Consider the following 23,151-nt stretch of genomic DNA (forward strand, 5'->3'; position numbering starts at 1 on the left):
TCACGAGCCGGTTCGAATATATATATATATATATGTATATATTAAAAAATTATAAAAAAAATATATATAATAAAAATATTATAATTCTTAATTTTTTAAATATCAAATAAAAAATATTTATATATATAATTTTTTATTTTTATAAATTATTATTTTTTTTAAATTGAACTCGAGCTCAAGATTCTGAGTCGAACCGAACTTGAACGTTATATAATAGTATCGAACCGAGATCGAGCCTTTATACTATTCGGCTCGAATCCAACCCTACCTATTATTGACAAACGACCGCAGTAAGCCCAAGTATTAACGATCGCAAAAGGGAATTTTTAATATGCGGATTGGTATATCATGTAGATTCTAATCCGACGTTAAAGAAGGTCCCCTCATGTGGGAGTGACCTCACGAAAGCATTTAACTAATAAAAAACCCTACTAACAAGAAACTTTATATGATCTCTTCCCATTTTCACTGGAAGTCTGGAGATACGTTTCTCTGCGTTTCCTTGCACGCCGGAAGCTAAAGCTTGAGCTTTGTTGTGATTTCTCTGAGTTGCGAGTGATTGTTGTTATCGTAATGGCGAGTACTGATCCGGAGCGCAGGGAGGAGGAGGAAGAAGCCGCAGAAACGGCGGCGGGCGAGGAAGAAGACACCGGAGCCCAGGTCGCCCCTATAGTCAAGCTCGAGGAGGTTGCCGTTACTAGTGGAGAGGAAGAAGAAGATGTTCTTCTCGATCTGTATCTACTTGATTACCCGCATCTTTAGTATTTCTTTCTTAGGGCTTCTTGTTCAAATTATCAACTATTTATTATTCTGCGATATTTTCTATTTTTTTTTTCTGGTGTGAACTTCTAATTTCGGCTTTGAACTGATCGGATTTTTTCTTTGATCGAGAATAGAAAATCGAAGCTGTATCGATATGACAAAGAAGGAAGCCAGTGGAAGGAGAGAGGTACTGGGACTGTGAAACTTCTCAACCACAGGGGGACCGGGAAGGTTAGATTAGTTATGCGTCAGAGCAAGACGCTTAAGATCTGCGCCAACCATTTAGGTTTGTTCATGCTCTTGTATGTTTTTAAATACTCATCTTTAATTGATCATATTAATTTTGCATCAGGGAGAGGTCTCTACTGGTTCCTAATTGTTTTTTACTGCTTGGTGTTATGCAGTCCTTCCTTCCATATCAATTCAGGAACACGCGGGGAATGATAAATCTTGCCTCTGGCATGCAAAAGATTTCTCTGAAGGGGAGGTGAAGGATGAACTCTTTTGCATTCGGTTTGCATCGATAGAGAGTGAGTATCGGAGATTGATGTCAATTATTGTCTTGCTGCTACCCGTTTTGCTCCATTTCCCTTTTTTTTCTTGACATGTTGCTATCATTATTTCTTGGTCATCTGTCGATGAAATTGTTGATGTTTTATTGGATTCTAGTTGCTTGGGCATTGATTCTTTTATGGTTATTATACATAGGCACATTTTTGTATGTATATGCCTAAGCATCAGAAACATACAATGCAGTTGCATGCCTTTTCTAATGCACAGATCAGATCATTGCAAATAAAGATTCATATAATGCATTGTCATAGTTTATCTTAGTTATCTATATGGGCCCCCACCTCAGTCAAGCATATAAATTATAAAATATAAAAAATAAAAGAAAGTATAGCTGGTAAGATTGCAATGTAAATATTACCTCTCTTTTGTAGATTTTATATCCGCTAGTTATGATAAGATGCGTCAACAAGTCTGTTTGATATCTCTACAATAATACATTTTTTTCTTTATCCATAAACAAGATACATCCTTTCATAGGAAAGTGTTACCATTTTAGGCTAATGATGCTCTATGTTCTTAGAAACAGTCAGCAGTCATCAAACTTGACACTTCTACCGTGAATTGTTGTAGCATATGCATCAGTTGTGCTTTCTTATATCCAACTGTCCAAGGAGTTGTAGAGGATACAAAGGAGTTAATGGCAAGACTTATAGTAAAAAAATGCAGGATCAGGACCCCAGCAATCTAGGGCGCCATTCCATTTTATGAAAGAAAGAAACAAAGATTTTGGTCTGTATCCAATATAACCCTCCCAGGACTGCAGATAGTCAGGACCATTATTGGGTAATGTCCCCCCTTTTGGTGAGATGTGTTTTTAGGGGCTCTTTACACCTCGCCTGACAAGACAAAATAATGACAAATTTGGAGGTATTAGACAAGGAGAGAGGACCTTTAGATGCATGGGGTACGGGTCTCATGAGTTATCTTTATAAACTATGAACAAAGAAAAATATAATTTCATGTAAAGAAGGTGTATACATGAATATGATCACATAAAAAAGAACCAGGAGAATTTTAGTAGATTTGATATCATTGTTTTCCTCCAAACCCTTTGATAACCATTAAGAAAAACTCTAAGTGCATAAACATTCTTAAAAAATTGGTTTCAAACATACTGATTAAAAGATGGCCCTAAACATGTCAGAGCCATAGATACAGGTGTGCACACAAACATGTATATATGCATACATGCATGCATGTTTTCATGTATATGTATGTTTGCTATAAACATTCATCTGTGTATTGAGAATACACTTTGTCTTTAAGTTGGTTTGGTTTTCAGTTGGTCTTTTATCTGATTCATGTGATCCAAAATTATTTTGACCAACTTGGGTATTTACTTCATCTTTTTTTTTTCTATTTTAATTTTTAAAGGGTATTTTCTTTCAAAATCCATACAGAAGAAGACTTCTTTGGGTTATTTAAAGACCTTTTTCAATTTGCTTTCCATTGCATGTAACTATGTATGTTGTATGTTAAGGAGCCATTATTTGCAAGTTGATCAACTTTGAAGATAAAGTTGATTGTCCTCTGGAACTTGTAACCTAAGTGATAAAACTTCATATCACTTTTATGGGGACGGATTGAAAATATGGCAAGACATTTTGCTATATTTTAGCTTTTATTATATATTTTAGCTCTTGAACTTGTAACCTAAGTGATAAAACTTCATATCACTTTTATGGGGATGGATTGAAAATATGGCAAGACATTTTGCTATATTTTTAGCTTTTACTATATATTTCTAGGTTTGATAATTTTCTAAAAAACAAGAATGATATTACGAATTTTTTAGCATTTACAATTCAGTTCCATTCAACTTTCTCTATGATTTATTATATGCTTGTGATGTTCAGAACATCATCCTATTCCGGGGGGGGGGGGGGGTTTGCACGCTTGAGTTGCAATATCCTCAAACCAATAACCTGCTCATACCATGCTGGTTTGATATATAACATCTATTAAAACAATTTTAGGGCGTGGTTATTTCATAAAGCTCGTCAGAGGTAATTGTTCAGTTAGTATGAGCTATTTCTTGTTTGGTTTAACACCAACTTCGATTCATTTAGGTTATTAAAGCAACAATGGTCAGTGCAGTTAGTGGTCACCATGAATATTCTTCAGTCCTCGCACAAAGGAAAAGATAAATTACATGAATTTTATGTGTTTAATTGTCATTATGTTTGGTTATTTCTCTACATTTTTTTCAGACTGCAAAAAATTCAAGGAAATGGTTGAAGAGGTCGCTGAATCTCAACGGAACACTGCTGGGGAAAGCCAAGAGGCCACTTCTACTGCAAATCTTCTAGAGAGGTTGAGTGTAGAGGAAAGCAAAGATGAGGAGAAAACCCAGCAAGAGGTGCCCATTTCAGCAGAGGAAGAAAGGGATGCAAAGAAGTCGGAGGAAAAAGAAGAGAAAAAAGAGGCGGAAAAACCAGATGCTGATAAATAGAGAAAAAAGCGTCTTTCTTTTCTTATGGGTGTGTTCCTATAGAGATGGTTGTTGTCAAGTGTTGCACAGAGTCATGCAAATATTATATATCGTTGAATTTTATGATATAAGGGCTCTGTGGTTGGATCTTGGATGTGTTGTCAAGGTGGTGAGATCAGACTTTAAATTAATGGGTGGTCAATGATATTTGCTCATACGGTCCATTCATTTTTTTTTTATATATTTGGTTTGCAGGTGACAAGGGTGTTTGATTTCTGGGTCTCCATTTGTAATATCAGGGTTTTGGATATTTGTTGGTTTAGCTTTGTTGAAGGGTCTTTTGGGAGCCTTTTCTTTTTTTAACGAGGTATCCTTCTTGATTGTTATTTATTTGTCATAATTATTCTGATTTATGTTCATTTTCTTCGGTTCTTCCTCATTTATTCGTGCTTGTTGTGCGTGTTTTGTGTGTGCGGCGTCATGTGGGGGTGACCGGGTGAGGGTTAAAAGGGCACTTTGTTAATAGATGACCTGGATGTTCACAAGGGGAATGTGGTAGATGAATCTAGAATGACCACTCTTGCCTTTCAGAGTGAGAGATGAAGCAAGTCAATTGAGATGAATAAAGTTTCTCTGTATTTTTGACATGGAGCGAAGTATTGGCATTGGGTGTTGCATGATTGCATCTCAGTTATGTATACGGTTTGAAAAATATTAATTTGTATATAAGAAAGGGCAAATTTTTAAACTATCCCTACTGTTTAGTTAAATGACAAAATGTACTCTTATTGTTTAATTGTCTTAAACAACTGCCATCACCATTAAATCATTATAGAATGGACGAAATGTTCCTTTTGCCCTTAAATTGTCTTCTGAATCTCCTTCAATCCTATTGCTGTTGCGGTTGTAGCATCACTGGCAATCCTCTTTGAGCTCCATGTCTCCACCGGCCGATCTATCCTAACGCAGCCTTATCTTTTTTATTTTTGCCCGCAACGGAGAGATGGAGGAAGAAAACCAGTTACTCCTCGGCGCCATGTCTCAACCTTTGTTTTTTAAAACCGTATCACTATGGTGTCATCTCCTGGAACTGGAACCCATTTGATTGTGCCATGTGGAATAGTTGCTGAAATTGATATTTATCATGTTCTGCAGTAAACCTTATCTCCTTCTCTGGCACATTTTTACATTCTTCAATTCTGCAACAAACATGAAAGTAACTGAGGAGAATTCCTTGTTTAAAGGCCATTTCCGTTGATGCCAAGCTCAATAAGACTTATTAGACATTTAGACTTTCTTCTCATTTTCTCAATGCTCCACAACTCTGAGTTCGTGGTTGACGGTTGTAATGGTCATGCTTGCCTTTGTTTGAGTTGACTCTGGTGGGTTAAATACTCCGTTGAACCCGGAGCTGCAGAAGCCTTTCCTACAAAATCAAATAATAACTCTGGCTTCTTTCATCATTTGAGTTCATGGAAGAAAAAAAACCCAGAGCTGCGGAATTGTGCCGTAATGTCAACATCATCCATAGACCCCCTCACTTTCTCTCTCTGTAAGCAGGAACAGAGACCTTCTGAGAGACAGATATGGTGCATTGAGAGAAAAAAAAACCCAGAGCTGCGGAATTGTGCCGTAATGTCAACATCATCCATAGACCTCCCTCACTTTCTCTCTCTGTAAGCAGGAACAGAGACCTTCTCAGAGAGAGAGAGAGAGACAGAGATATGGTGCATTGAGAGGAAGGGGATGGAGGTAATATTGGGTTTAAATAAACTTTAAACGTCACGTGATGTCATATGTGTATGGATTTTGACAGAATATTAATGGACACTAACGGCAGGGGTAGAGTTAGGAGTGGCAATGAGCCAAGCTTTTCACGAACTGCTCGAGCTCGGCTCGGTTCGGTTTCAACTGAGTTCGAGCTTGAGCCGAGCTCAAGCTTATGAATTTTTGACTCGAGCCAATTTCGAGCTCAAGGTTCTAACTCGAGCTCGAGCCTTGTAGAACAGTCTCGAGCCTGGTAGTATTCGGCTTGGCTCGGCTCGGATCCACCCCTAGGTAGAGCTAGTCAATTGTCATAAAAAGTAGGGGTGGTTTAAGGCAATAGTTAAATAGTAAGGGTACAATTTGTCAATTAGCTAAATAGTAGGGGTACTTTAAGAAATTTGCCCTATAAGAAATAATGAAGAAATATATTATAATTAATATTTGTTTCATATAATTTTATTTACATTAAATTCTTAAATATTTTGTAAACATTATTTTTATTTCTTTGTAAATTATAAATGTTATTTAATGTAATATAAAATATTATTTAACCATTTATAAAATATACAATCTTAATTTAAAAATATATCAAATCTATTAAGATTTTTAAGGTATATATCATATTAAAACCAAGGTTCAAAAAATCATTACGTATCGGGCCCTTCCCGATACGCCTCTACAGGGGTTGTATCGGTTCAGGGCCTGGTTTAGAGGGTAGCAGGGACTTAAATCGGCTCCTTTGAACAAAAAAAAAGAACTTAAAAAAGAAGGGTAGGTTTAAAGTATCGACATGTATCGACTGATACTTATAATTCTGGGATGGGCGTATCGGAGGTCTGACCGGTTCAGGGGTAGAGAAGACCTAAACCAGCCCCCTTGAACCGGTTGCAAAAAAAATAAAAAAAAACCATCTCCAAAGTGTGTATCAATTCGCCCGATACGCCCCTATCAGTGTATCGATAGTTTGAACCTTGCTTTGAACCTTGATTAAAACTATAAGTTTTAATTACTAAAATAATTATTATTCTTATTAGCATTTTAATTTCTATAATTTATTTAGATTAAAAATTATTTTTGATGTAAATGTGGATCTAATAGATTATTCATTTCATTAATGTTTTTAAAGTATTATTTTGAAGATTTCTTTTTAATTTTTAGTTTAGCATAATTAAAAATTATTATTTATTTGGATTGTGTGGAGACAATTAAGTAAATGTTATTTTACTTCAATTATTAGTATGTCATGGTAAGTTAGTCTAGTAGTTCAAGAGCATATTTTGAATGTGGGCAACCTGGGCTCAGTCACACTAGCTATCAACCTGGGTTCAAGAGCATATTTTGTATAGACTGGATGGAACTGTGGTAGAAGAAAAAAAGAACTATAAAATGGAGATTACCACCTTGTACTTTGGGAGTTTGGGGGTTAGTGACATTTGGATCCCCAAACTTTCAATTGTGACAAAGACCCCTAAACTTTTAGATTCCAACACTTTGCCCCTATGTTATTCCTCAAATTACCATTTTAATTTGTGGGATCATTTTGTCCTTTCTCTTACATATTTGTATAAACCCATAATTCATGTTGCTCACTCAAAGTTGGCAATAGAGAAATTCAGGGTTTCTCTTTCGTATATGTACAAGTGTACAACTATGAAGTTGGTCAAGGGTAAATATGACATTTTAAAATGCCTATTTTAATGATTGATTAATTATTTTCTATTGAATGTTCTGGTCAATATGATACTAATGAGTAATGAGAGAATTCATAAAAGGTGGCTTAAGACGCCACAATTTGAAAGTTGACATTTACAATCTTACATCTATACATCTTAAGTTCTTAATGTGTACTACTGTAATGTGGCCTAGTGGGAAGGGCCTTTACCTACATGCAAGTGGCCGATGAGCCCTTTCAGAAGTCGAGATAATTTTTATACACAACTTTAGGAGTTGAAGTTCAAATACTAGACAAATAAGCTTTAAATAGAATGTACATAGTGCGTACTGCGTAGCATATGCATCAGCTACACAAAGTAGGGAGAGAAATAAAACTTGTGTAGTGCGAACCGAGGTTCAACCATATTAGATGTACAAGATACATCTTAAGAAAGGTATCTGTTCACTTTTAACTGTCACAGCACAGAATACAAAAGGCGTTTGACATTATTTGGGACGCTATAAAAAATTTTCATCGACTATCTATCAAAGGTGAATGTGTAAAACTAACAAAAAATATATAATGAAAATAGGAAAGAAAAAAAAAAAAAAACAAAAGCGAAGAGCCAACGTTGCAGTCAATTACAATCCTGAAAACGGCTAAATATCACAAAAAAGTGAAAAGATGAACTATAGATCGTCTCGATTTTGAGAAATAACACTTTCCCACCCAAGCTCTGGCTTTTAATTAACACACAGTAAGTATCAATTATTTGTATCATTAAACACCAATCTATTGCTTCAACTTCCTAAGCTGTCAGAAAAGTTTAAAGGAAAAAACAAAATACAAACCAGAAACTGCCACAAGAGAAGGCATGTTTTTGTCTGCCAACCTGGGCAGCCAGGAGATAAATATCACATCTCGCCATTCAAATGCAAAATCATTTGTTATGTAACCACCATTACTGCTGAGACTACCATAATTACTCAACCAATCCACAGATTTTAATAAGGTTCCTTAAATACTACTGTACACTTGGATGGCAGTTCTGCAAAATGAGTGGTAGTCGGTGTGTGCGCACATTTAGGCAAAACCTGACTGAAATAAGCAGGCATCTCCACCATCCATCCATCGAGCGGGCTTCATCTGTTACAACAAAAACTTTACAAGGTAAATTCTCAGTACTGCTTTATGGTGACATGGCATCACTTGATGGAGTAAGCATCTCTTTTTCTGTTTCGTCTGATGTCAGCTTTGAAGAGTAGTCAACTACGGAATCACCTGAAAGATTTTAATATCAACTATCAAAATTTCAAATCGAGAAAAATATGATTCAAAGGAAGCATTGTTGAGCATTTATATTAAGTTAGTTCATTACTGATGCTAGAATCATTAGATCCCGGTTTTGGTGGTCTAAATCTCCTCATATCTGCAAGAGTTAAAACAAAATTATCAGAGAAGACCATACTTGAATACAAAAAATCATGAATACAATTAAACCAAGACTGTGCTATACCAATTTAGAAAACTTAAGGTTTGTTTAAATACTCAGACAAATAATGTTTCTTATCATCTGCAGAAAATTCATATGTTTCAAAAGTTTTTGTCCTACCCTATCTTTGATATTAGGTGCATATTTTGGTATACTTATTTATTTATATTGGTTAACAAGCATATGTATCTATTGGACATAGACAAGATTGTGTATCCAAACCTTCCAATTTATCTCAATGTACTTTATGTGCCTCCATGTTTAAGTCATGAAATCCATGGATAACAGAACAAGGTTCCAGACAGAAGGTCCTAAAACTTCTGTATGGCAAGTAACTGACCAAGTAATTTTTATTTATTTTTTGATCAATAACAGATTCATTAAATTCATTGAAATATCAAACTATTTACAGCAAGGAAGACAAAAACTCTTATCTTCCGGCTACAACTTAAACCCTCCAAAGAAAGAAAAAGAGAAAAAGAAACAAAAGAAACAATTAAGTTACAGCTTAGCCCAAAACATTGCTTCCCTTTCTATCCCTTGTTTAGCTAATCCATCAGCTAAAGAATTAGCTGATCTCTTAACCCAACTCATCCTGCACCAGCCACCTGAATTTCCTCTTCTCATTTCTGTAGTTCCATAAACCGTAGTTGTCTTTAATCAGCCACCCTATCACCACCTCCGAGTCCTACTTCAATTATGAGTTTCCTGACATTCATCTCCTTGGCTTTCTGAACTCCTTCCATAACTGCCAACATCTCAGCTCTAAGGGAATCCCCCACACCAATTGGGCCTGAGAATAGGGCAGAAATGACCCCGTTCTCATCCCTAAAAATACCTCCAATCCCTGATTGTCCCGGATTCCCCCTACGACTCCCATCAAAATTTAACTTTAAGAAGCCAGCAGGTGGGGGAGTCCAAGACATCCTTATTATTGGTTTGATCTAAGTGCAGTTTGCAATTTCACCCCACTTTCTCAAATCTTAACATGTCTTCCACTGTGTAGCCTGTAAATAGCTCTAGTGGTTTCAGCCACTGTACTGCCCTTATGTGGATCACAGCCTCAATTCTTCCACCCCTCTCTCATTTTCTGAGAAGATCCTAGTATTTCTTTCTTCCCATAATGTCCAGCATATTGCAGCCCTCAGACCTCTCCACATAGTCATTCCCCTTTTCATGTGCCACCTGAAAAAGGAAGGAGAAAATAGGCTCTTCAAGTCTGATGGAGGGTTCCACCTACACTCAAAGAGAGAAAAAGCCCACTCCCAAATTGACTTTGCAAATTGGCAAGACACCAGTAAGTGAAAACCAGTCTCCCCATCCGCTTTGCAAAGAACACATCAATGAGGTGACAAACAAGTATTGGGTCTCTTCTTTTGGAGCAAATCCCCAGTGTTGAATCTTTCCAAATAGGCTTCCCAACAAAAACTACCAACCCTAGGAGGAATCGGTCCACACAAACCTCACTAACCGGGAAAGGGGAGGTTGCAAGACTGGTGGACTGACAAAGGACTTTGAAGGAAGCACAAGAAAAAGAGCCCATGGGGGTAGGGGTCCAAATTCTAGAGTCCATCTTAGAAGGGTCCAAGAAAACATTATCAAGAAGTTCAAAGAGGCTCGAAATACTATCAAGGTCTGAGTCCCTCACAGCCCTCCTCAGACCTAGGTTCCACCCAAACCCCGAATTGGAAGAGGAAGGGGTGATGAAAGAAGAAACTATCTCATTTTTAAATTCAGAAAGAGCATACAAAGGAAACTGTTCCTTATGAGGAACATTCCCCACCCAAATTTGTTCCCAGAATTTTATGGAATTACCTAAATTCAAATCATACCTAACATGAGGGGAGAAGACTGGAAGCAAATCATTAATGGATTTCCAAGGTGAAGTGCTTGTGGTCCTAGCTTTGATTCCAGCATCCCATCCATTTTGCTTCAGCCCATGTATGCTTGCCACTATTCTAGCCCATAGCTTTTCCTGCTCCAGAGGGAACTTCCACAACCATTTCCCCAGAAGGGCCAAATTCCTCATCCCAATGTTCCCAAGCCCCAAACCCCCATAATTTTTACTTCTGTCACCACCTTCCAGCTAACCCTGTGGTTCCTCTTCTCCTCTCCCGGTTCCCAAAGGAAATCTCTCATCAACCTCTCCAACCTTCTACAAACCTTCCCTGGAATCTTAAACACTGAAAGAAAATAAATGGGTAAGTTTGCTAACGTGGCCTTGATCAGTGTAATCCAACCACCCAGAGAGAGAGAATTCTTTTTCCAAGAGACAAGTCTTTTTTCAAATCTTTCCACCACCGGGTTCCAAAAGCTCTCTCTCTTAGGATTATCACCTAGGGGCAACCCTAGATAGTTCAAAGGCCACCTTGATACTTCACACCCCAGTACTTCTGCACTCTCCCTTATCTCTCTCTCCTCCAGATTCACCCCCACTACACAACTCTTCCCAAAGTTCACCTTCAAATTTGACATTTGCTCAAATAGATGAATCACCAATTTCAGGTTCTTAATGAAGCTCACATTACCTCCTTCACAAAACAGGATCGTATCATCGACAAACTATAAGTGAGTAAGTGGGATGTCCTCCCTTCCAACCCTCCAACCTCTAATGAGACCCCTAGAGTCTGCCTTGTGGATTAGCTTCCCCAAAACATTAGTAACCGGTAAAAACAAAAAGGAGATAAGGGGTCTCCCTATCTTATACCCCTAATGGCTGGGAAGAAATTTACCACTGTCCCATTCACTAAGATGTAGCCTTTAGGCATCATGCTGCTAAATCACTAAGATGAATCCTTAACTTGACCTAAAATGAAGAGTATTCTAGTCTTTCTAAAGGGTACATGGATTTTAGTGAAGGTACCTTAACAATTGTCAAAAAAGGCACAAAAAGAAAGATTTTTTTAGACCTTAGTTAAGAGATTAGCTGAGTGGAAAATGAACTATATTTTGCTGGGGAGGGGGGATATCAACTCTTATCAAGTCCACCCTTGCCAACTTTCCAGTCAGTGTTTAGGATGCCCCAAGAGGTAGTGAGGAAAATTGAAAAAATCATTAGAGATTTTCTTTGGGAGTTAGGGGGAAGAAAGATCATCTGGTAAGATGGGAGAAGGTGGTGAAATTAAAGGCAAAAGGGGGTTTGGGAATGGTAATGCCAAGTTTGAATGGATTTGGAGGTTCCCCAAAGAGAATGAGAGGTTATGTCACAAAGCTGTTGCAAGTATTCATGGAATGTCAAGCAATGGATGGGATGCTGGTTGTCTTCGTAGAGCTACTCTAGCCGCTACTTGGAAGGCCATCCACGAGATTCTTCCTACTTTCCTTAATCACGCCAGGTACTCGATTTCCCTGACCCCATGGGGATTGTTTTGGCAGGGAGGGGACAAGGATTAATAGGGATCCCCAACCGGGGTTGGGGTTGGGGTCGGGGATGGGGAATTAGGTCCCCATACCGCCCCATCCCCGACTATATATATTAAAAATTATTCATATTAAATATATTAAAAATATTATTTATATTTTAAAATTTTTATTTCTTTTAAGTAAATTTATTTTCAAAAACACTATTAACTAAAAAATTTCACAAATTTGGGTCCTTGCAAGAATTTGTCCCCATCGAGGATGGAGGACAATTTTTATCCTCAACAGGAATCGGAGCCGAGGCTTTTATTCCAAAATCGAGGTCGGGGACGGGGAATATGATCCCGCCTTGTTGCCATTCCTAGGTATGACTTGGCTTCGGGTCAGAAAATTAGGTTTTGGGAGGATGTGTGGATTGGGGATATCCCTCTAGGTGAGAGCTCTCCTTCACGTTTCGCTCTTTCTAGCCTTAAGAGTAGACCTGTATCTGCTTTCTTTGGCTAGCATTCTCATCCTTCAAGGCTGAATTGGAACTTAGGCTTCAATGGGAACCTTAGAAAATCTGGAATTCCTAGAGTGTCTAAGTTGTTAGGTTTGTTGAATTCAATGGTCCTAGAGAAGGTGGTTTGAATTCTAGGGTTTGGGGCCTTAATCCTGATGGTTTGTTCTCAGGTAAGTCTTTCTTTAATTCCTTAGTGGCCACCTCTACCTCCCCTTCTCCTTTCCCAGTCAAGGAAGTTTGGAGTTTGGTGGTTTTCCATCCCCCCAAAAATTAGTGCTTTCTGTTGGGACATGTTTCATGGCTGTATTAATACCTTTGATTTGCTTCAAAGAAAAAGACCAAACTGGTGTTTGTCCCCCAGCTGGTGCTTCCTTTGTAAGTTAAATGGTGAGACCGTCTTTCATCTCTTAATCTCTTGTCCAGTTGTCCTTTTGTCAGCTTTATTTGAATTGGTTTTCTTCTCTCTTTAGTTGCAGATGATCTTCTCCTGATAGTTTGGAAGGATTGTTTAGCCCTACTATTTTTAGCTATACCAAAAGGAGGGGCAGGAATTTGGGGAGATGTACTAGAGCAGCGGTGCTTTGGACAGTTTGAGAGGAAAACAACTCAAGAATCTTTGAAGAAAAAGAAAGAAGGAAGCCTTGGTAAAAGTCATAACGCTAAGAGTGGCACATTGGGCAAAAAGTCAGAAACTTTTTTCAGACTTTGAGGTTGAGGATTTTTTCAGGGCCTGAGATGTAATTGCTGCATCATCATCCAGAAGACAAAAAACTGTTGAGTGGATACCCCGAATCTGTGGTTGGAAGTGAATTTTGATGGGAGTTGTGTGGGCAATCTGGGCCCCTCAGGCTCAAGCATGGGGGGTGGGGGTCTCATTAGGGATGAGGAAGGAAATATCACAGCCTTGTACTTGGGACCTGCTGAACAAGGTGGTGTGGTTTGACCAGAGCTACTGGCTGCAGTATATGGGGTTGAAAAGGCTAAAGATTTGGATATTGATAGACTGATCATTGAGGGTGATTCAAAAACTGTTGTGAACTAGCTGAAGAAGGGGGAGGGGGTGACATGGTATCTAAGGAATGATTTCAGGCGATTTAAATGGTTATCAAAAGACATGACAATCATAGTTAAATGGGTTAGGAGAACTGCCAACATTCTGGCAGATGGTTTAGCCAAGCAATGGGTGCAAAGAACTTGTTTGTATTGGGCTCAATTGTAATTCCTGGTTGGGTCAGCTTTTCTGAAGCTGTGTTTTTCTTTTTTCCACAACCTCTTGTTGTAGTTTTGCTTTCTATTATTAATGAAATCATTTCTGTGTTGCTGAACAAAAAAAAGACCTTTGTAGAATGGCTGTTCTGCGTTACCGTCTTTAGGTGGTGGTTAGTGTTAGAAAGGGGAGGAGGCTATTGTGTAGACTGTTTTTTTTTTTTTTCTTTCTTTCTTGTTTTTATTCTTGATTGATTCTGTTGTATTCTTTCTTTGATTCTTAATTATGTCCCTTTTGATCTGTGTGACAAATTCAAAGCTCAAAAGAAGTATAAAGACAATTAAGTCTAGCAAAGAGGGGTTCTAAATAACTGATTGTCTTCCATTAACAACTATTCTGTGTCTGATAGTGTTTCTGCTTCTCTGCTTGGGTTGTCTTGGGACTAAGGTCTGAGAAGAGGAATGGGGGACCACGAGTTTGATGAGATTTTGGCTTCTATAAACAACTAGTATGATGTTTTTTTCTTGACCTGACTAGGTATGGTTGTAGGATTTAGTCGGTTGTTCCAAGTGGAGTTTCCTCTTGTGCTTCTTTCTTCAGGACTTCATTATTGGGCTCTTATCCCTCTATAATGTATTCCTTTAAAATCAATTTAGCATTGTCCAATTCTTCCTGAAATTAGTGCCTTCTGTTGCAAAGTCATATACCTAAAGATTTTTCTTTGAAAAGAGGTAAGAGTCATATACCTAAAGATCAACACCACTGAAGCCCTCCTACTGAATATTGTATATGTCAACCAGCAGGAAAGAGAACAGTAAACTAAGAAAATAGAGAGAAGAAAGAGAGAAAGCACCAAGATTTAACATGATTTGGCTTGATAGCCTACACCCATGGGAAGAGAGGGAAAACATCCACTATGGGAATAAGAGATACAAGACTGACCTCTCTTATAGACTCACAACAAAATGTCCACACTCACTCAACCCCAATCCCACACAATCAATGGCTAAGATAAGCAAAAGATCAAATTATATCAGAATTTCACACAGGCCCCAACTTGGGTTGGGTCAGGCATGGGCTACCCAAGCCTAACCCAAGTTTAGGCCAGGCCCAGCCCGTAGCCCAAAAATTCAGGCCCAACACATGCAAAAAACTCTAGTTAGGTCGGGTTGGGTCAGGTTAGGCCCAACCAAGTTGCACCCTTATTCCAGGTCCAAAACGCTGCTAGGATTTTTCTACTTCAGAAGGACACCAACAATCTATATGTAGAGAAATCAATCTCGCAATATTTTTCTTCTGCATGCATTTTGGGAATATACCATTAGCAGTACAAGAATCTTGTACAGAGTACTAGGTGTTAGCTGGGTTGAATCCAGAGTTAGAAATACCAATCAACATATCCTCAGTGGTGACATGTGATTATGGTCAGAATATGCTAATGATATCATTTTAGTGGACTAAAGTAGGTAATGATGACGATGATGGTAGACTTCACAATATAGCATACATTTTAGCAAATAAGCATCACAAGCTGTACACATTATATGTACATTATGGGTGCAAGTCAAGCGGGTTGGACTGGGTTTATGGTCAACCCGGGCCTGGCCCTAAAATTTGGGCTTAAGGCCCGAGGCCAGACCAAGCCCAAGGTCAAGCCCGATTTTCCCAACCCGAGCCCAGCCTGCACTGTAATTTGATGAACTTGGGTTGGTCTCGGGTCCGGGATGGGCTTGGGTTGGTCAATGAACCAACTCTAAAATTATACATAAATTTATGTATATATGTATGCAACATATGTATATATATATATATATATATATGTGTGTGTGTGTGTGTGTAGTTGGGCCAGGCTCAGGTTGGGGTTGGGCTACCTATGGGCAAGGCCCAGGCCCGGCCCGAAAAAATAGGAAAGCCCGATTTCTTGGGCCCAAGGACCAAAAATCCAAGCCCAGCCAGTGTAAAATTTCGGGCTGGGCTGGTTCGGGCTCGGGTTGGGCCCGCCCAAGTTGCACCCCTAATGTACATAATTACATATATAACTTGAAGCTGGAATTAAATTTGCATACCTAGAGATTGATGTAGGCCTTTGAGAGCGTCGAAGTTCTTGTATGTATAGCCAACAAAACTCAAATCTTTAGGAGTTAATAGCATCTGTTGATAAAATTACAGAATACACATTAGACAACCTACAATAACGAAGGGAGAAGTTTGAGAATGAAAGAATGTTTGGAGCACAGGGAAATACACTTGGACATTCTCCTTTTTATCTGTACATTTTACCTCAGTAAAGTTTCTTTACTCATAAAAAGAGTAACAGTATTCCAAGAAAAATAAGATTAAAAACAAGTATAGTTCGGTGAATATATAAGAACCAAATGGCATAACTTTACACAATAATATTAATCAATTTTTTGCAAAAAAGAATGGTGACAACTCTATACGGGTTGTTATATCTGTTCTAGTTAGGCCATGTTTGGGAGTGCTTAAAAATAAGTGCTTATTTGGGCCATTAAGCACTTATTGGTATTTGGGAAATAAGTCCGAAATAAGTGCTTATTTTAAAAATAAGAGCTTATTTTTTAACCCCTAATCTCCAGCTTTTTTTTAAGTGCTTATATAATAAGCACTTGATCATTTTTTTCTTCCAAAATTATCCCTAGTTGAATTTTATAAAGGTACTTTTATGAAAGCACTTTTAAGAAAGTACTTTTATGAAAGCATTTTTACAAAAGCACTTTTACGTAAAAGTGCTTTCATAAAAGTACTTTCATAAAAAGTGTTTTTATAAAAATAATTTATTAAAAGTGCTTTCAAAGGGTATATTTTGAAAATTTGAAAGAAAATGAAGGGAAAAAGTAAAAAATGCTTATTAGAGAAAAAGACTACCCAACACCCAATATAAAATAAGTGCTTATTATGAAAATGTTGGGTGCCAAATGCAAATAAGTGCTTATTCGAATAAGCACTTGTTCTTAAGTACTTATTCAGTAAGCACTTATTTTTAACTTAAGCACTCCCAAACATGGCCTTAGAATGCACGTCATGTTCTACAACCAAAATCACCTAAATAACACTTGACAGAGAAAATCTGTCTCTAGATATAATGATATACAATGCTGTGTTTGCCATAAACTGACTCTGGTTACCTAAATCACCATTCACAATCAACAACCACCAAATTTTCTAGATTAAACATGCATAAGACATGATAAGTAGAACTTCTAGTCAAGACCACAAGAAGATTTATAATCAATAAATACATACCTAAATGAGAAAATGTACATATTTTTAGAGTAATATATACTGGAAAGGAAGCAAAGCTTTCAGGTTTTGAAGCCTGCTAACATGACACTGAAAATTCAATGGGAAAGGAGAACGGAAAATGGGCTAGCTGACCGTCAATTAAGCAAGGGGTGCATAGGGATAACCTTTTCTGGGCTAATCTGCAACTTTTTTGGTATTTTGAGGTTGCACCTCATGCCTCTATGTGGGAAGCTTATTGTATCACTTGTTTTTGATATGCTTTAACAAAACTTCTTCTTTACTTATCAAAAAAAAAAAGGTTTGAAGTCTGCTAACCCCACTATAGTGCCAAGAAAAAAACATCCCAAGGGTACAATTGAGCAAGCTATCTATGATTAATACTTTTTTTTAGTCAATTTCAATATATATGCTTGTGAATGCTCCCTTATTTGAGGATGATTACAATTTAATCCAATGGGAGTCTAGCATCCAAGTTATATGCCTATAATTTTTACTGTAGCTTTTTATAGGTAAAAAAGATTTTCATTTACATATAATGTAAGGAATTACATAAACATTGCAAAAAGAAGGATCAACTTACTATAAGTAGCATCTGAAACTAAAATATGGCATACACCAAGTACATATCAACAAACTGAGCCCCGTCTCTCCCCAAAAAAGAAAGCAAAGCATAAATAATTACTATCCCATAATCTCATCCCACAGGTTAATTGACATTAATTTGGCCCATGTCCTTGCTGTTTTAGGACCAATATCCAGTCTAAGATAAGAGATCAAATATCCTACAAATTCTTTGGAGCACTCTCAATTTATTCTTAAAAAAAAACTTCTCTTTCTCTCCTTTAATAGCCTAAAGACCACAAGAAGAGTAAAGAATTCCACCCTTTTCTTCAACCCAATTCATAGTCAATGCCAAATGATGAGCAGAAAGGGTTGACACTATTAAAATCAAGATTTAGTAAATCATGACACAAATTTTATCAACATCTATGGGCATTTTCCCTGCCAGACTTGTTAATATCATTTTTATTCTAGTATTAATTCATTCCAATCATGTCCAGAAGAATGGGTATGCATATATGTGCCATTCAAGCAAAAATGATAGCAAAATATCATTTAAGTTACATAAATATCATGATATTTTTCAGTCTGTTATGATCTGCCCAGTATACTTGCATATTAGTAATGTTCCACTAAAACACTGTTGAAACTCCTTAAGCTGATTGACAACCCTTTTTTCTTCATTTAAAGTTTAATGATTAGAATGGATAGATTCATCAGAAGGTTGATATTATAAATATCAGAAAAAATGTATGATCAAAATCAAAATGGCAGTACCCCAAATGTAGAAACATAGATAAGAAAAGAACGATCCTTTTTATACTGGTTAGTGGTTACATACCTTACGAGAGGGTCCAGAACTAGTTCTTGCCGGTGGTGGAGGATCCACCTAAAACAACATCCACATTAGCTCTCTCATTAGTAAAGAAATTTACATGGACATCACATTGAACATGAGAGAAGCATCTTATAGATCACAAAATGAAAGAGAATGAAGGAAAAGATTAGCATAATCCAAATATAGTACAAGAATAATGAAAGCATGTGGTAATGTAACTGTGTTTAAATGGAAAATTACAAAACCCAACATAAACAAGGGTAACTGAGGAATTTTGTTGCATCGTACTTCATCAAACTTCATGAAATTTTGTGTGTCAAGTTCCCCATTGATCTCTGGTTTAAATGCTGCATCCATTTCATAGAGTTTGTCCCATACGACATCTTTGAACCAAGGATGAGCCTGAAGTACACAAAATGCAATAAATAGTTAAATATATGATCCAACAAATAACCAAAAGCAATAAATAAACACAATATATTGAACACCATACTTTTATTTGGTCAGGCCCTCCTGTACCTAGCCTATGTTCAACATCACATAGTAACCTACAAATAAGATCCTTTGCCTCTGGTGACAACCTTGCCTCATCTGGAAATTTTAAGTGATTTCTCCAGTGCACAATCTGGCAATCATCAATCAACGCTATGTCAAGCAAGCATTGTTCTTCATCAACTTAAAACAAAGATAGGTTATGATAGCCTATAACCACACAATGAACAGACATACTATTAAAATTGTAACAGAAGTAGAAAATGCAATAAAAAGAGAGCATATTTGTGTACAAAATCAATAAATTTTACAATTTGGTATAATCAGAATAAACAATGTTTAATGAGTTCAATCAATTATCGAAAAGAGAGGCAAATGATTCATAATAGAGAAGGGAAAAAGATGAAAATTGGGTGGGGTGGGGGGGGGGGTGGGGGCAAATGACACAAAAGTGGGGCACAGCCAAAACAAAACCTCCAAAGATGCTCTTAATATGTGTAGCCCAATGGAAAGACAAAAAAATTGAGCCTAAAGAAACACCATAGCCTCAAAAAGACTATTCAACCAATGAAATAAATCCCAAGTTCCCAATATCAGTACCTATCAACACTGAATCACATTCTGTACTCTCACTTGGGAGAGTTAAGTTGTTACTGATAAAAAAAACAACACCGAAAACCACAAACCCAGAGACGGTGCCCACAACCAAAGCCCCAGCCTAACCCACAAGTTAGTTTTAACTGGTTCACTCTCTGTCTCCCCTCCCTCTTACTCCTTAACTTTTTTTTGGTAATCAATCCTTACCCTAACTTACTGCAATCTCCTTTTGCCTGTTCTGCCTCCATACTATTCAGTAATTCATCCTCCTAAACCACCCATCTCCTTAATATATTATTCATGCTAAACCCATTGAATTCATCCATCATTTCTAACTATTGAACTACATGAATAGATATCAACGCAGGATTTGCAGAAGCCTTTGAAAGTTACTTTAAAAATCTCTTCAGTGACCTGTGTAGGAAGAGACCAAAGCTGAATGGTCTACAGTTTGATTCACTCTCAGATCAGAAGGCCTTGGAATTAGAAAAACCCTTTTCTGAAGAGAAGGTTAAGGAGGCCATTGGCAGCTTGGAAGGGGAAAAGGCCCCCAGGCCAGATGGGTTTTCTATCCTTTTCTTTAAGAGGTTCTGGGAGCTAATTAAACCATATCTGCTGAAGATGCTAGAAGAGTTTCATGAGTCAGCTGCTCTAGAGAGAAGTCTAAATGTGACGTTCTTGTCTCTAATACCCAAGAAATCTGGAGCTAAAGAGTTGAAAGATTTCAGGCCAATAAGTTTGATTATTAGTGTGTATAAAATCTTAGCCAAAATCCTAGCAACTAGGCTAAGAGGAGTCATGGACTCTTTGATTTCTATCTACCAAGGGGCTTTTGTCTATGACAAGCAAATTCATGGCGGAATTCTTATAGCCAATGAGTTGACTCTAGGAAAAGAAGCGGAAATTCAGGACTGGTGTGCAAATTAGACTTAGAAAAAGCCTATGATCATGTAAATTGGGCTTTTTTAGACTGATGTATGTTAGAAAGAATGCATTTTGGTTCAAAATGGAGAAACTGGATAAAAGTCTGCATTTCCACTCCAAGGTTCTCAATCTTGCTAAATGGGACATCAAAAGGAAATTTCAACAGCTCAAGAGGGTTGAGACAAGGCAATCCTCTATCACCGTTGCTCTTCCTATTGGTGATGGAAGGTCTCAGCAAGATGGTGGGCAGGGCCTCAGATCTGAATCTCTTAGAGGGTTTTGAAGTAAGTCCTAACGGTACAAAAATCTCCATCCTACAATATGCAGAAGACACACTCCTTTTCTGTAGTGCTTCAGAAGACCAAATCCTTAATCTGAAGTGTTTAGTGCTTACTATTTTGGTTCAAGATAATCTCAGGACTGAAGGTGAATTTAGCAAAAAGTGAACTATTAGCGGTGGGAGAAGTGCCTAACATTCATATTTTGGCTAATCTATTGGGATGCAAAGTGGGTAAATTGGCTTCATGGAAGGCATGATTACACTCATCAAAAGTGTGCTAGCTAGTCTCCCAACTTACTTTATGAGCCTCTTTCCCATTCCTTCAGAGTTAGCGAAGGAAATGGAAAAAAAAAAAAAGATGAAAACTTTTCTTTGGAAAGGCTGGAAAGACTACCACAAGTACCATTTGGTGAGCTGGGAACATATCTGCAAGCCCCAATCATTGGGGGGGGGGGGTTGGGAATAAGAAACCTAAAGCTTTTCAACCTTTCCCTATTGGGAAGCTGGTTGTGGAGGTTCTCAACTGAACCAAACAAACTGTGGAGGAAGGTGATTGAGGAGAAATATGGCTCAAGGAACAATGGGTGGGATGCTGTTATTCCCCTCAGTACTTACAGTTGTGGGGTGTGGAAAGTAATTTGTAAAGCTTATAGGCAGTTCAGTAGGTGCACCAAATTTAAAGTGGGAAATGGAAGAAAAACCAGGTTCTGGTCAGACCAGTGGGCTGGTGACTGCACTCTAAAAGAGTTGTTCCTGGCCTTGTATAATATTGCTGTAGATAAGGAGGCTTTAGTGGCTGATTCTTTCTTGTTTCAGGAAGGCAGACTAGTTTGGGTTCCTCTCTTTAGGAGAAGTTTTAATGACTGGGAAATCCAGCAGGTGGCAGAGTTTCTTAATCTGTTACAAGACCAACAACTAAATGTCCAGATGCAAGACTCAAGAGTTTGGAAATGGTCAAAATCAGGAGAATACTCAGTCAAATCTTTCTACAATTTTGTAGTGGGGAGATCTGAAGCCCCTTTCCCTAGTCAAATGCAATTTGGGAGAGTTTGGCTTCTCTAAAAGTCAAGTTTTTTGTATGGGTGACAGTTCTGGACAAGTGTTTGTCCAAAGAAATGCTGCTGAAAAAAGGTTTCTTTTTGCCAGATTGGAGGTGCTGTTTTTGCAATGAGCAAGTAGAATCATCCGGGCACCTCTTCCTTCACTGCAAGTTTAGTTCTGCAGTTTGGTCTCACTTCTTCAAATCTCTGAATCTAAGTTGGTTTATGCCAGCCTCAGTTAGAGCTCTGTTTGAGGAATGGCATATTCAGGGAATGTCTTAAAAAGGAAAATTATGCTGGAATTCCATCCCTTTGGCAGTGCTGTGGGCTGCGTGGTCAGAAAGGAACAATAGGATTTTTGAAAAAAAAAATCTTCTACTGAAGCGAAGGTCATTAACTTGGCAATAGAGGTTTTGAAAAGTTGGATGTCTATACATACTGCTTTTAAAGATAGTATTTCTGATCATACTTTTTTGAGGATGGCCTTCTTTTGTACATCTACTCAATGTACACAGGACCTATTATTAATACAATCGTACTTTACCTTTTCTAAAAAAAAAATTCTTGCATTCTGCTCTTCCAACACCAACCATAAATGCCTTCCCACACATTTTACATGAACTTTCCCATTCTCTTTGGAGAAGGGAGAAGAGATGTGCTCCCAAAATCCAACAAAAAAAAAAAAGGATCAGGAGATTAGCAAATGATAAGCTCATATCTTCACACAGAAGTGCTCATGTGTAACAACAAAGGCATGGTAAAAGGAAAAAGTGGCTCAAAGAGCCCACCGTCCAGCCCTTCTAACCAGAATTGTCTGTCTTTAGAATTTAGATACAGGCCCTGGTAGAAATCCCTAGGTGTGTTCTTGCCATCTCAAATTCATCAACAAAAAGGGTGTGACATTGTGATAATTGGATGCTCAGAGCTCACCTTTTCCAAGAATAAAAGAGGCTCACGAGACCTTTTTTATCAATAATTAAACATTTTATTAGAGCGAACCAAAGTGTACAAATTACATACATCCATAGGAAAGATAAAAAAGCTTTTATCACCTTAATCAAACTTTATTTTACAATTGCGCCCACAAAATATGCTCCCTCCCAGCCCTTTCTTGGCTAAACCATACTGTTAGCTGTCCTTTTAACGCATTGGAATCTCACTTTCATTTCTCTAGTCAGCCATAAGAGCTTTTTTAGCTTGTTTCTATACTGCCAAAATGCTGCCTCCCCATTCTGTAGCCAATCCATCACCAACTTTCAATTTCCCTCCACAATTAGTCATTCTTTCCCTTTGGGGACCCCTTCCATAACAACCATGACCTCCACCCTTAGAGAATCACTCACTCCAATAGGTGCTGAAAATAATGCCACTATAAGGCTATAAGCCCTTTCACATCCCTAAATATGC

At 37.7% G+C, this 23,151-nt stretch overlaps 2 protein-coding genes across 2 annotated transcripts in view; one reads left to right on the forward strand and one right to left on the reverse strand.

The window, feature by feature from the left end:
- Positions 1 to 443: 443 nt before the first annotated feature.
- On the forward strand, positions 444 to 4,185 carry LOC104590398 (ran-binding protein 1 homolog b-like). The gene is made up of 4 exons (XM_010249066.2): positions 444 to 734; positions 897 to 1,048; positions 1,167 to 1,292; positions 3,546 to 4,185. Exons 1-4 carry the CDS (start codon positions 574 to 576, stop codon positions 3,785 to 3,787), a joined length of 681 nt encoding a protein of 226 aa, XP_010247368.1. The 5' UTR covers positions 444 to 573; the 3' UTR covers positions 3,788 to 4,185.
- A 3,707-nt stretch (positions 4,186 to 7,892) lies between these two features.
- Positions 7,893 to 23,151, reverse strand: part of LOC104590399 (AGC (cAMP-dependent, cGMP-dependent and protein kinase C) kinase family protein) — a 52,221-nt gene continuing 36,962 nt past the window's right edge. The window contains exons 8-13 of the mRNA XM_010249067.3: positions 18,905 to 19,036; positions 18,700 to 18,813; positions 18,415 to 18,462; positions 15,815 to 15,899; positions 8,566 to 8,616; positions 7,893 to 8,468 (exon numbers count right to left, since the gene is read on the reverse strand). Coding sequence (XP_010247369.1) covers positions 8,377 to 8,468; positions 8,566 to 8,616; positions 15,815 to 15,899; positions 18,415 to 18,462; positions 18,700 to 18,813; positions 18,905 to 19,036 — 522 coding nt within the window. The 3' untranslated portion in view covers positions 7,893 to 8,376. The remainder of the gene's footprint in view (positions 8,469 to 8,565; positions 8,617 to 15,814; positions 15,900 to 18,414; positions 18,463 to 18,699; positions 18,814 to 18,904; positions 19,037 to 23,151) is intronic.

Source organism: Nelumbo nucifera, chromosome 6 (assembly GCF_055504915.1).
Source record: "Nelumbo nucifera cultivar China Antique chromosome 6, China Antique-T2T, whole genome shotgun sequence".
NCBI lineage: Eukaryota > Viridiplantae > Streptophyta > Magnoliopsida > Proteales > Nelumbonaceae > Nelumbo > Nelumbo nucifera.

What these genes read in the sequence shown, in the direction of transcription:
- LOC104590398 (XM_010249066.2), top strand. Translation starts at nt 574, where the DNA reads ATGGCGAGTACTGATCCGGAGCGCAGGGAGGAGGAGGAAGAAGCCGCA. An exon ending in GAAGATGTTCTTCTCGATCT is followed by an intron (nt 735 to 896) that starts GTATCTACTTGA and finishes GATCGAGAATAG; the next exon opens with AAAATCGAAGCTGTATCGAT. An exon ending in GATCTGCGCCAACCATTTAG is followed by an intron (nt 1,049 to 1,166) that starts GTTTGTTCATGC and finishes GGTGTTATGCAG; the next exon opens with TCCTTCCTTCCATATCAATT.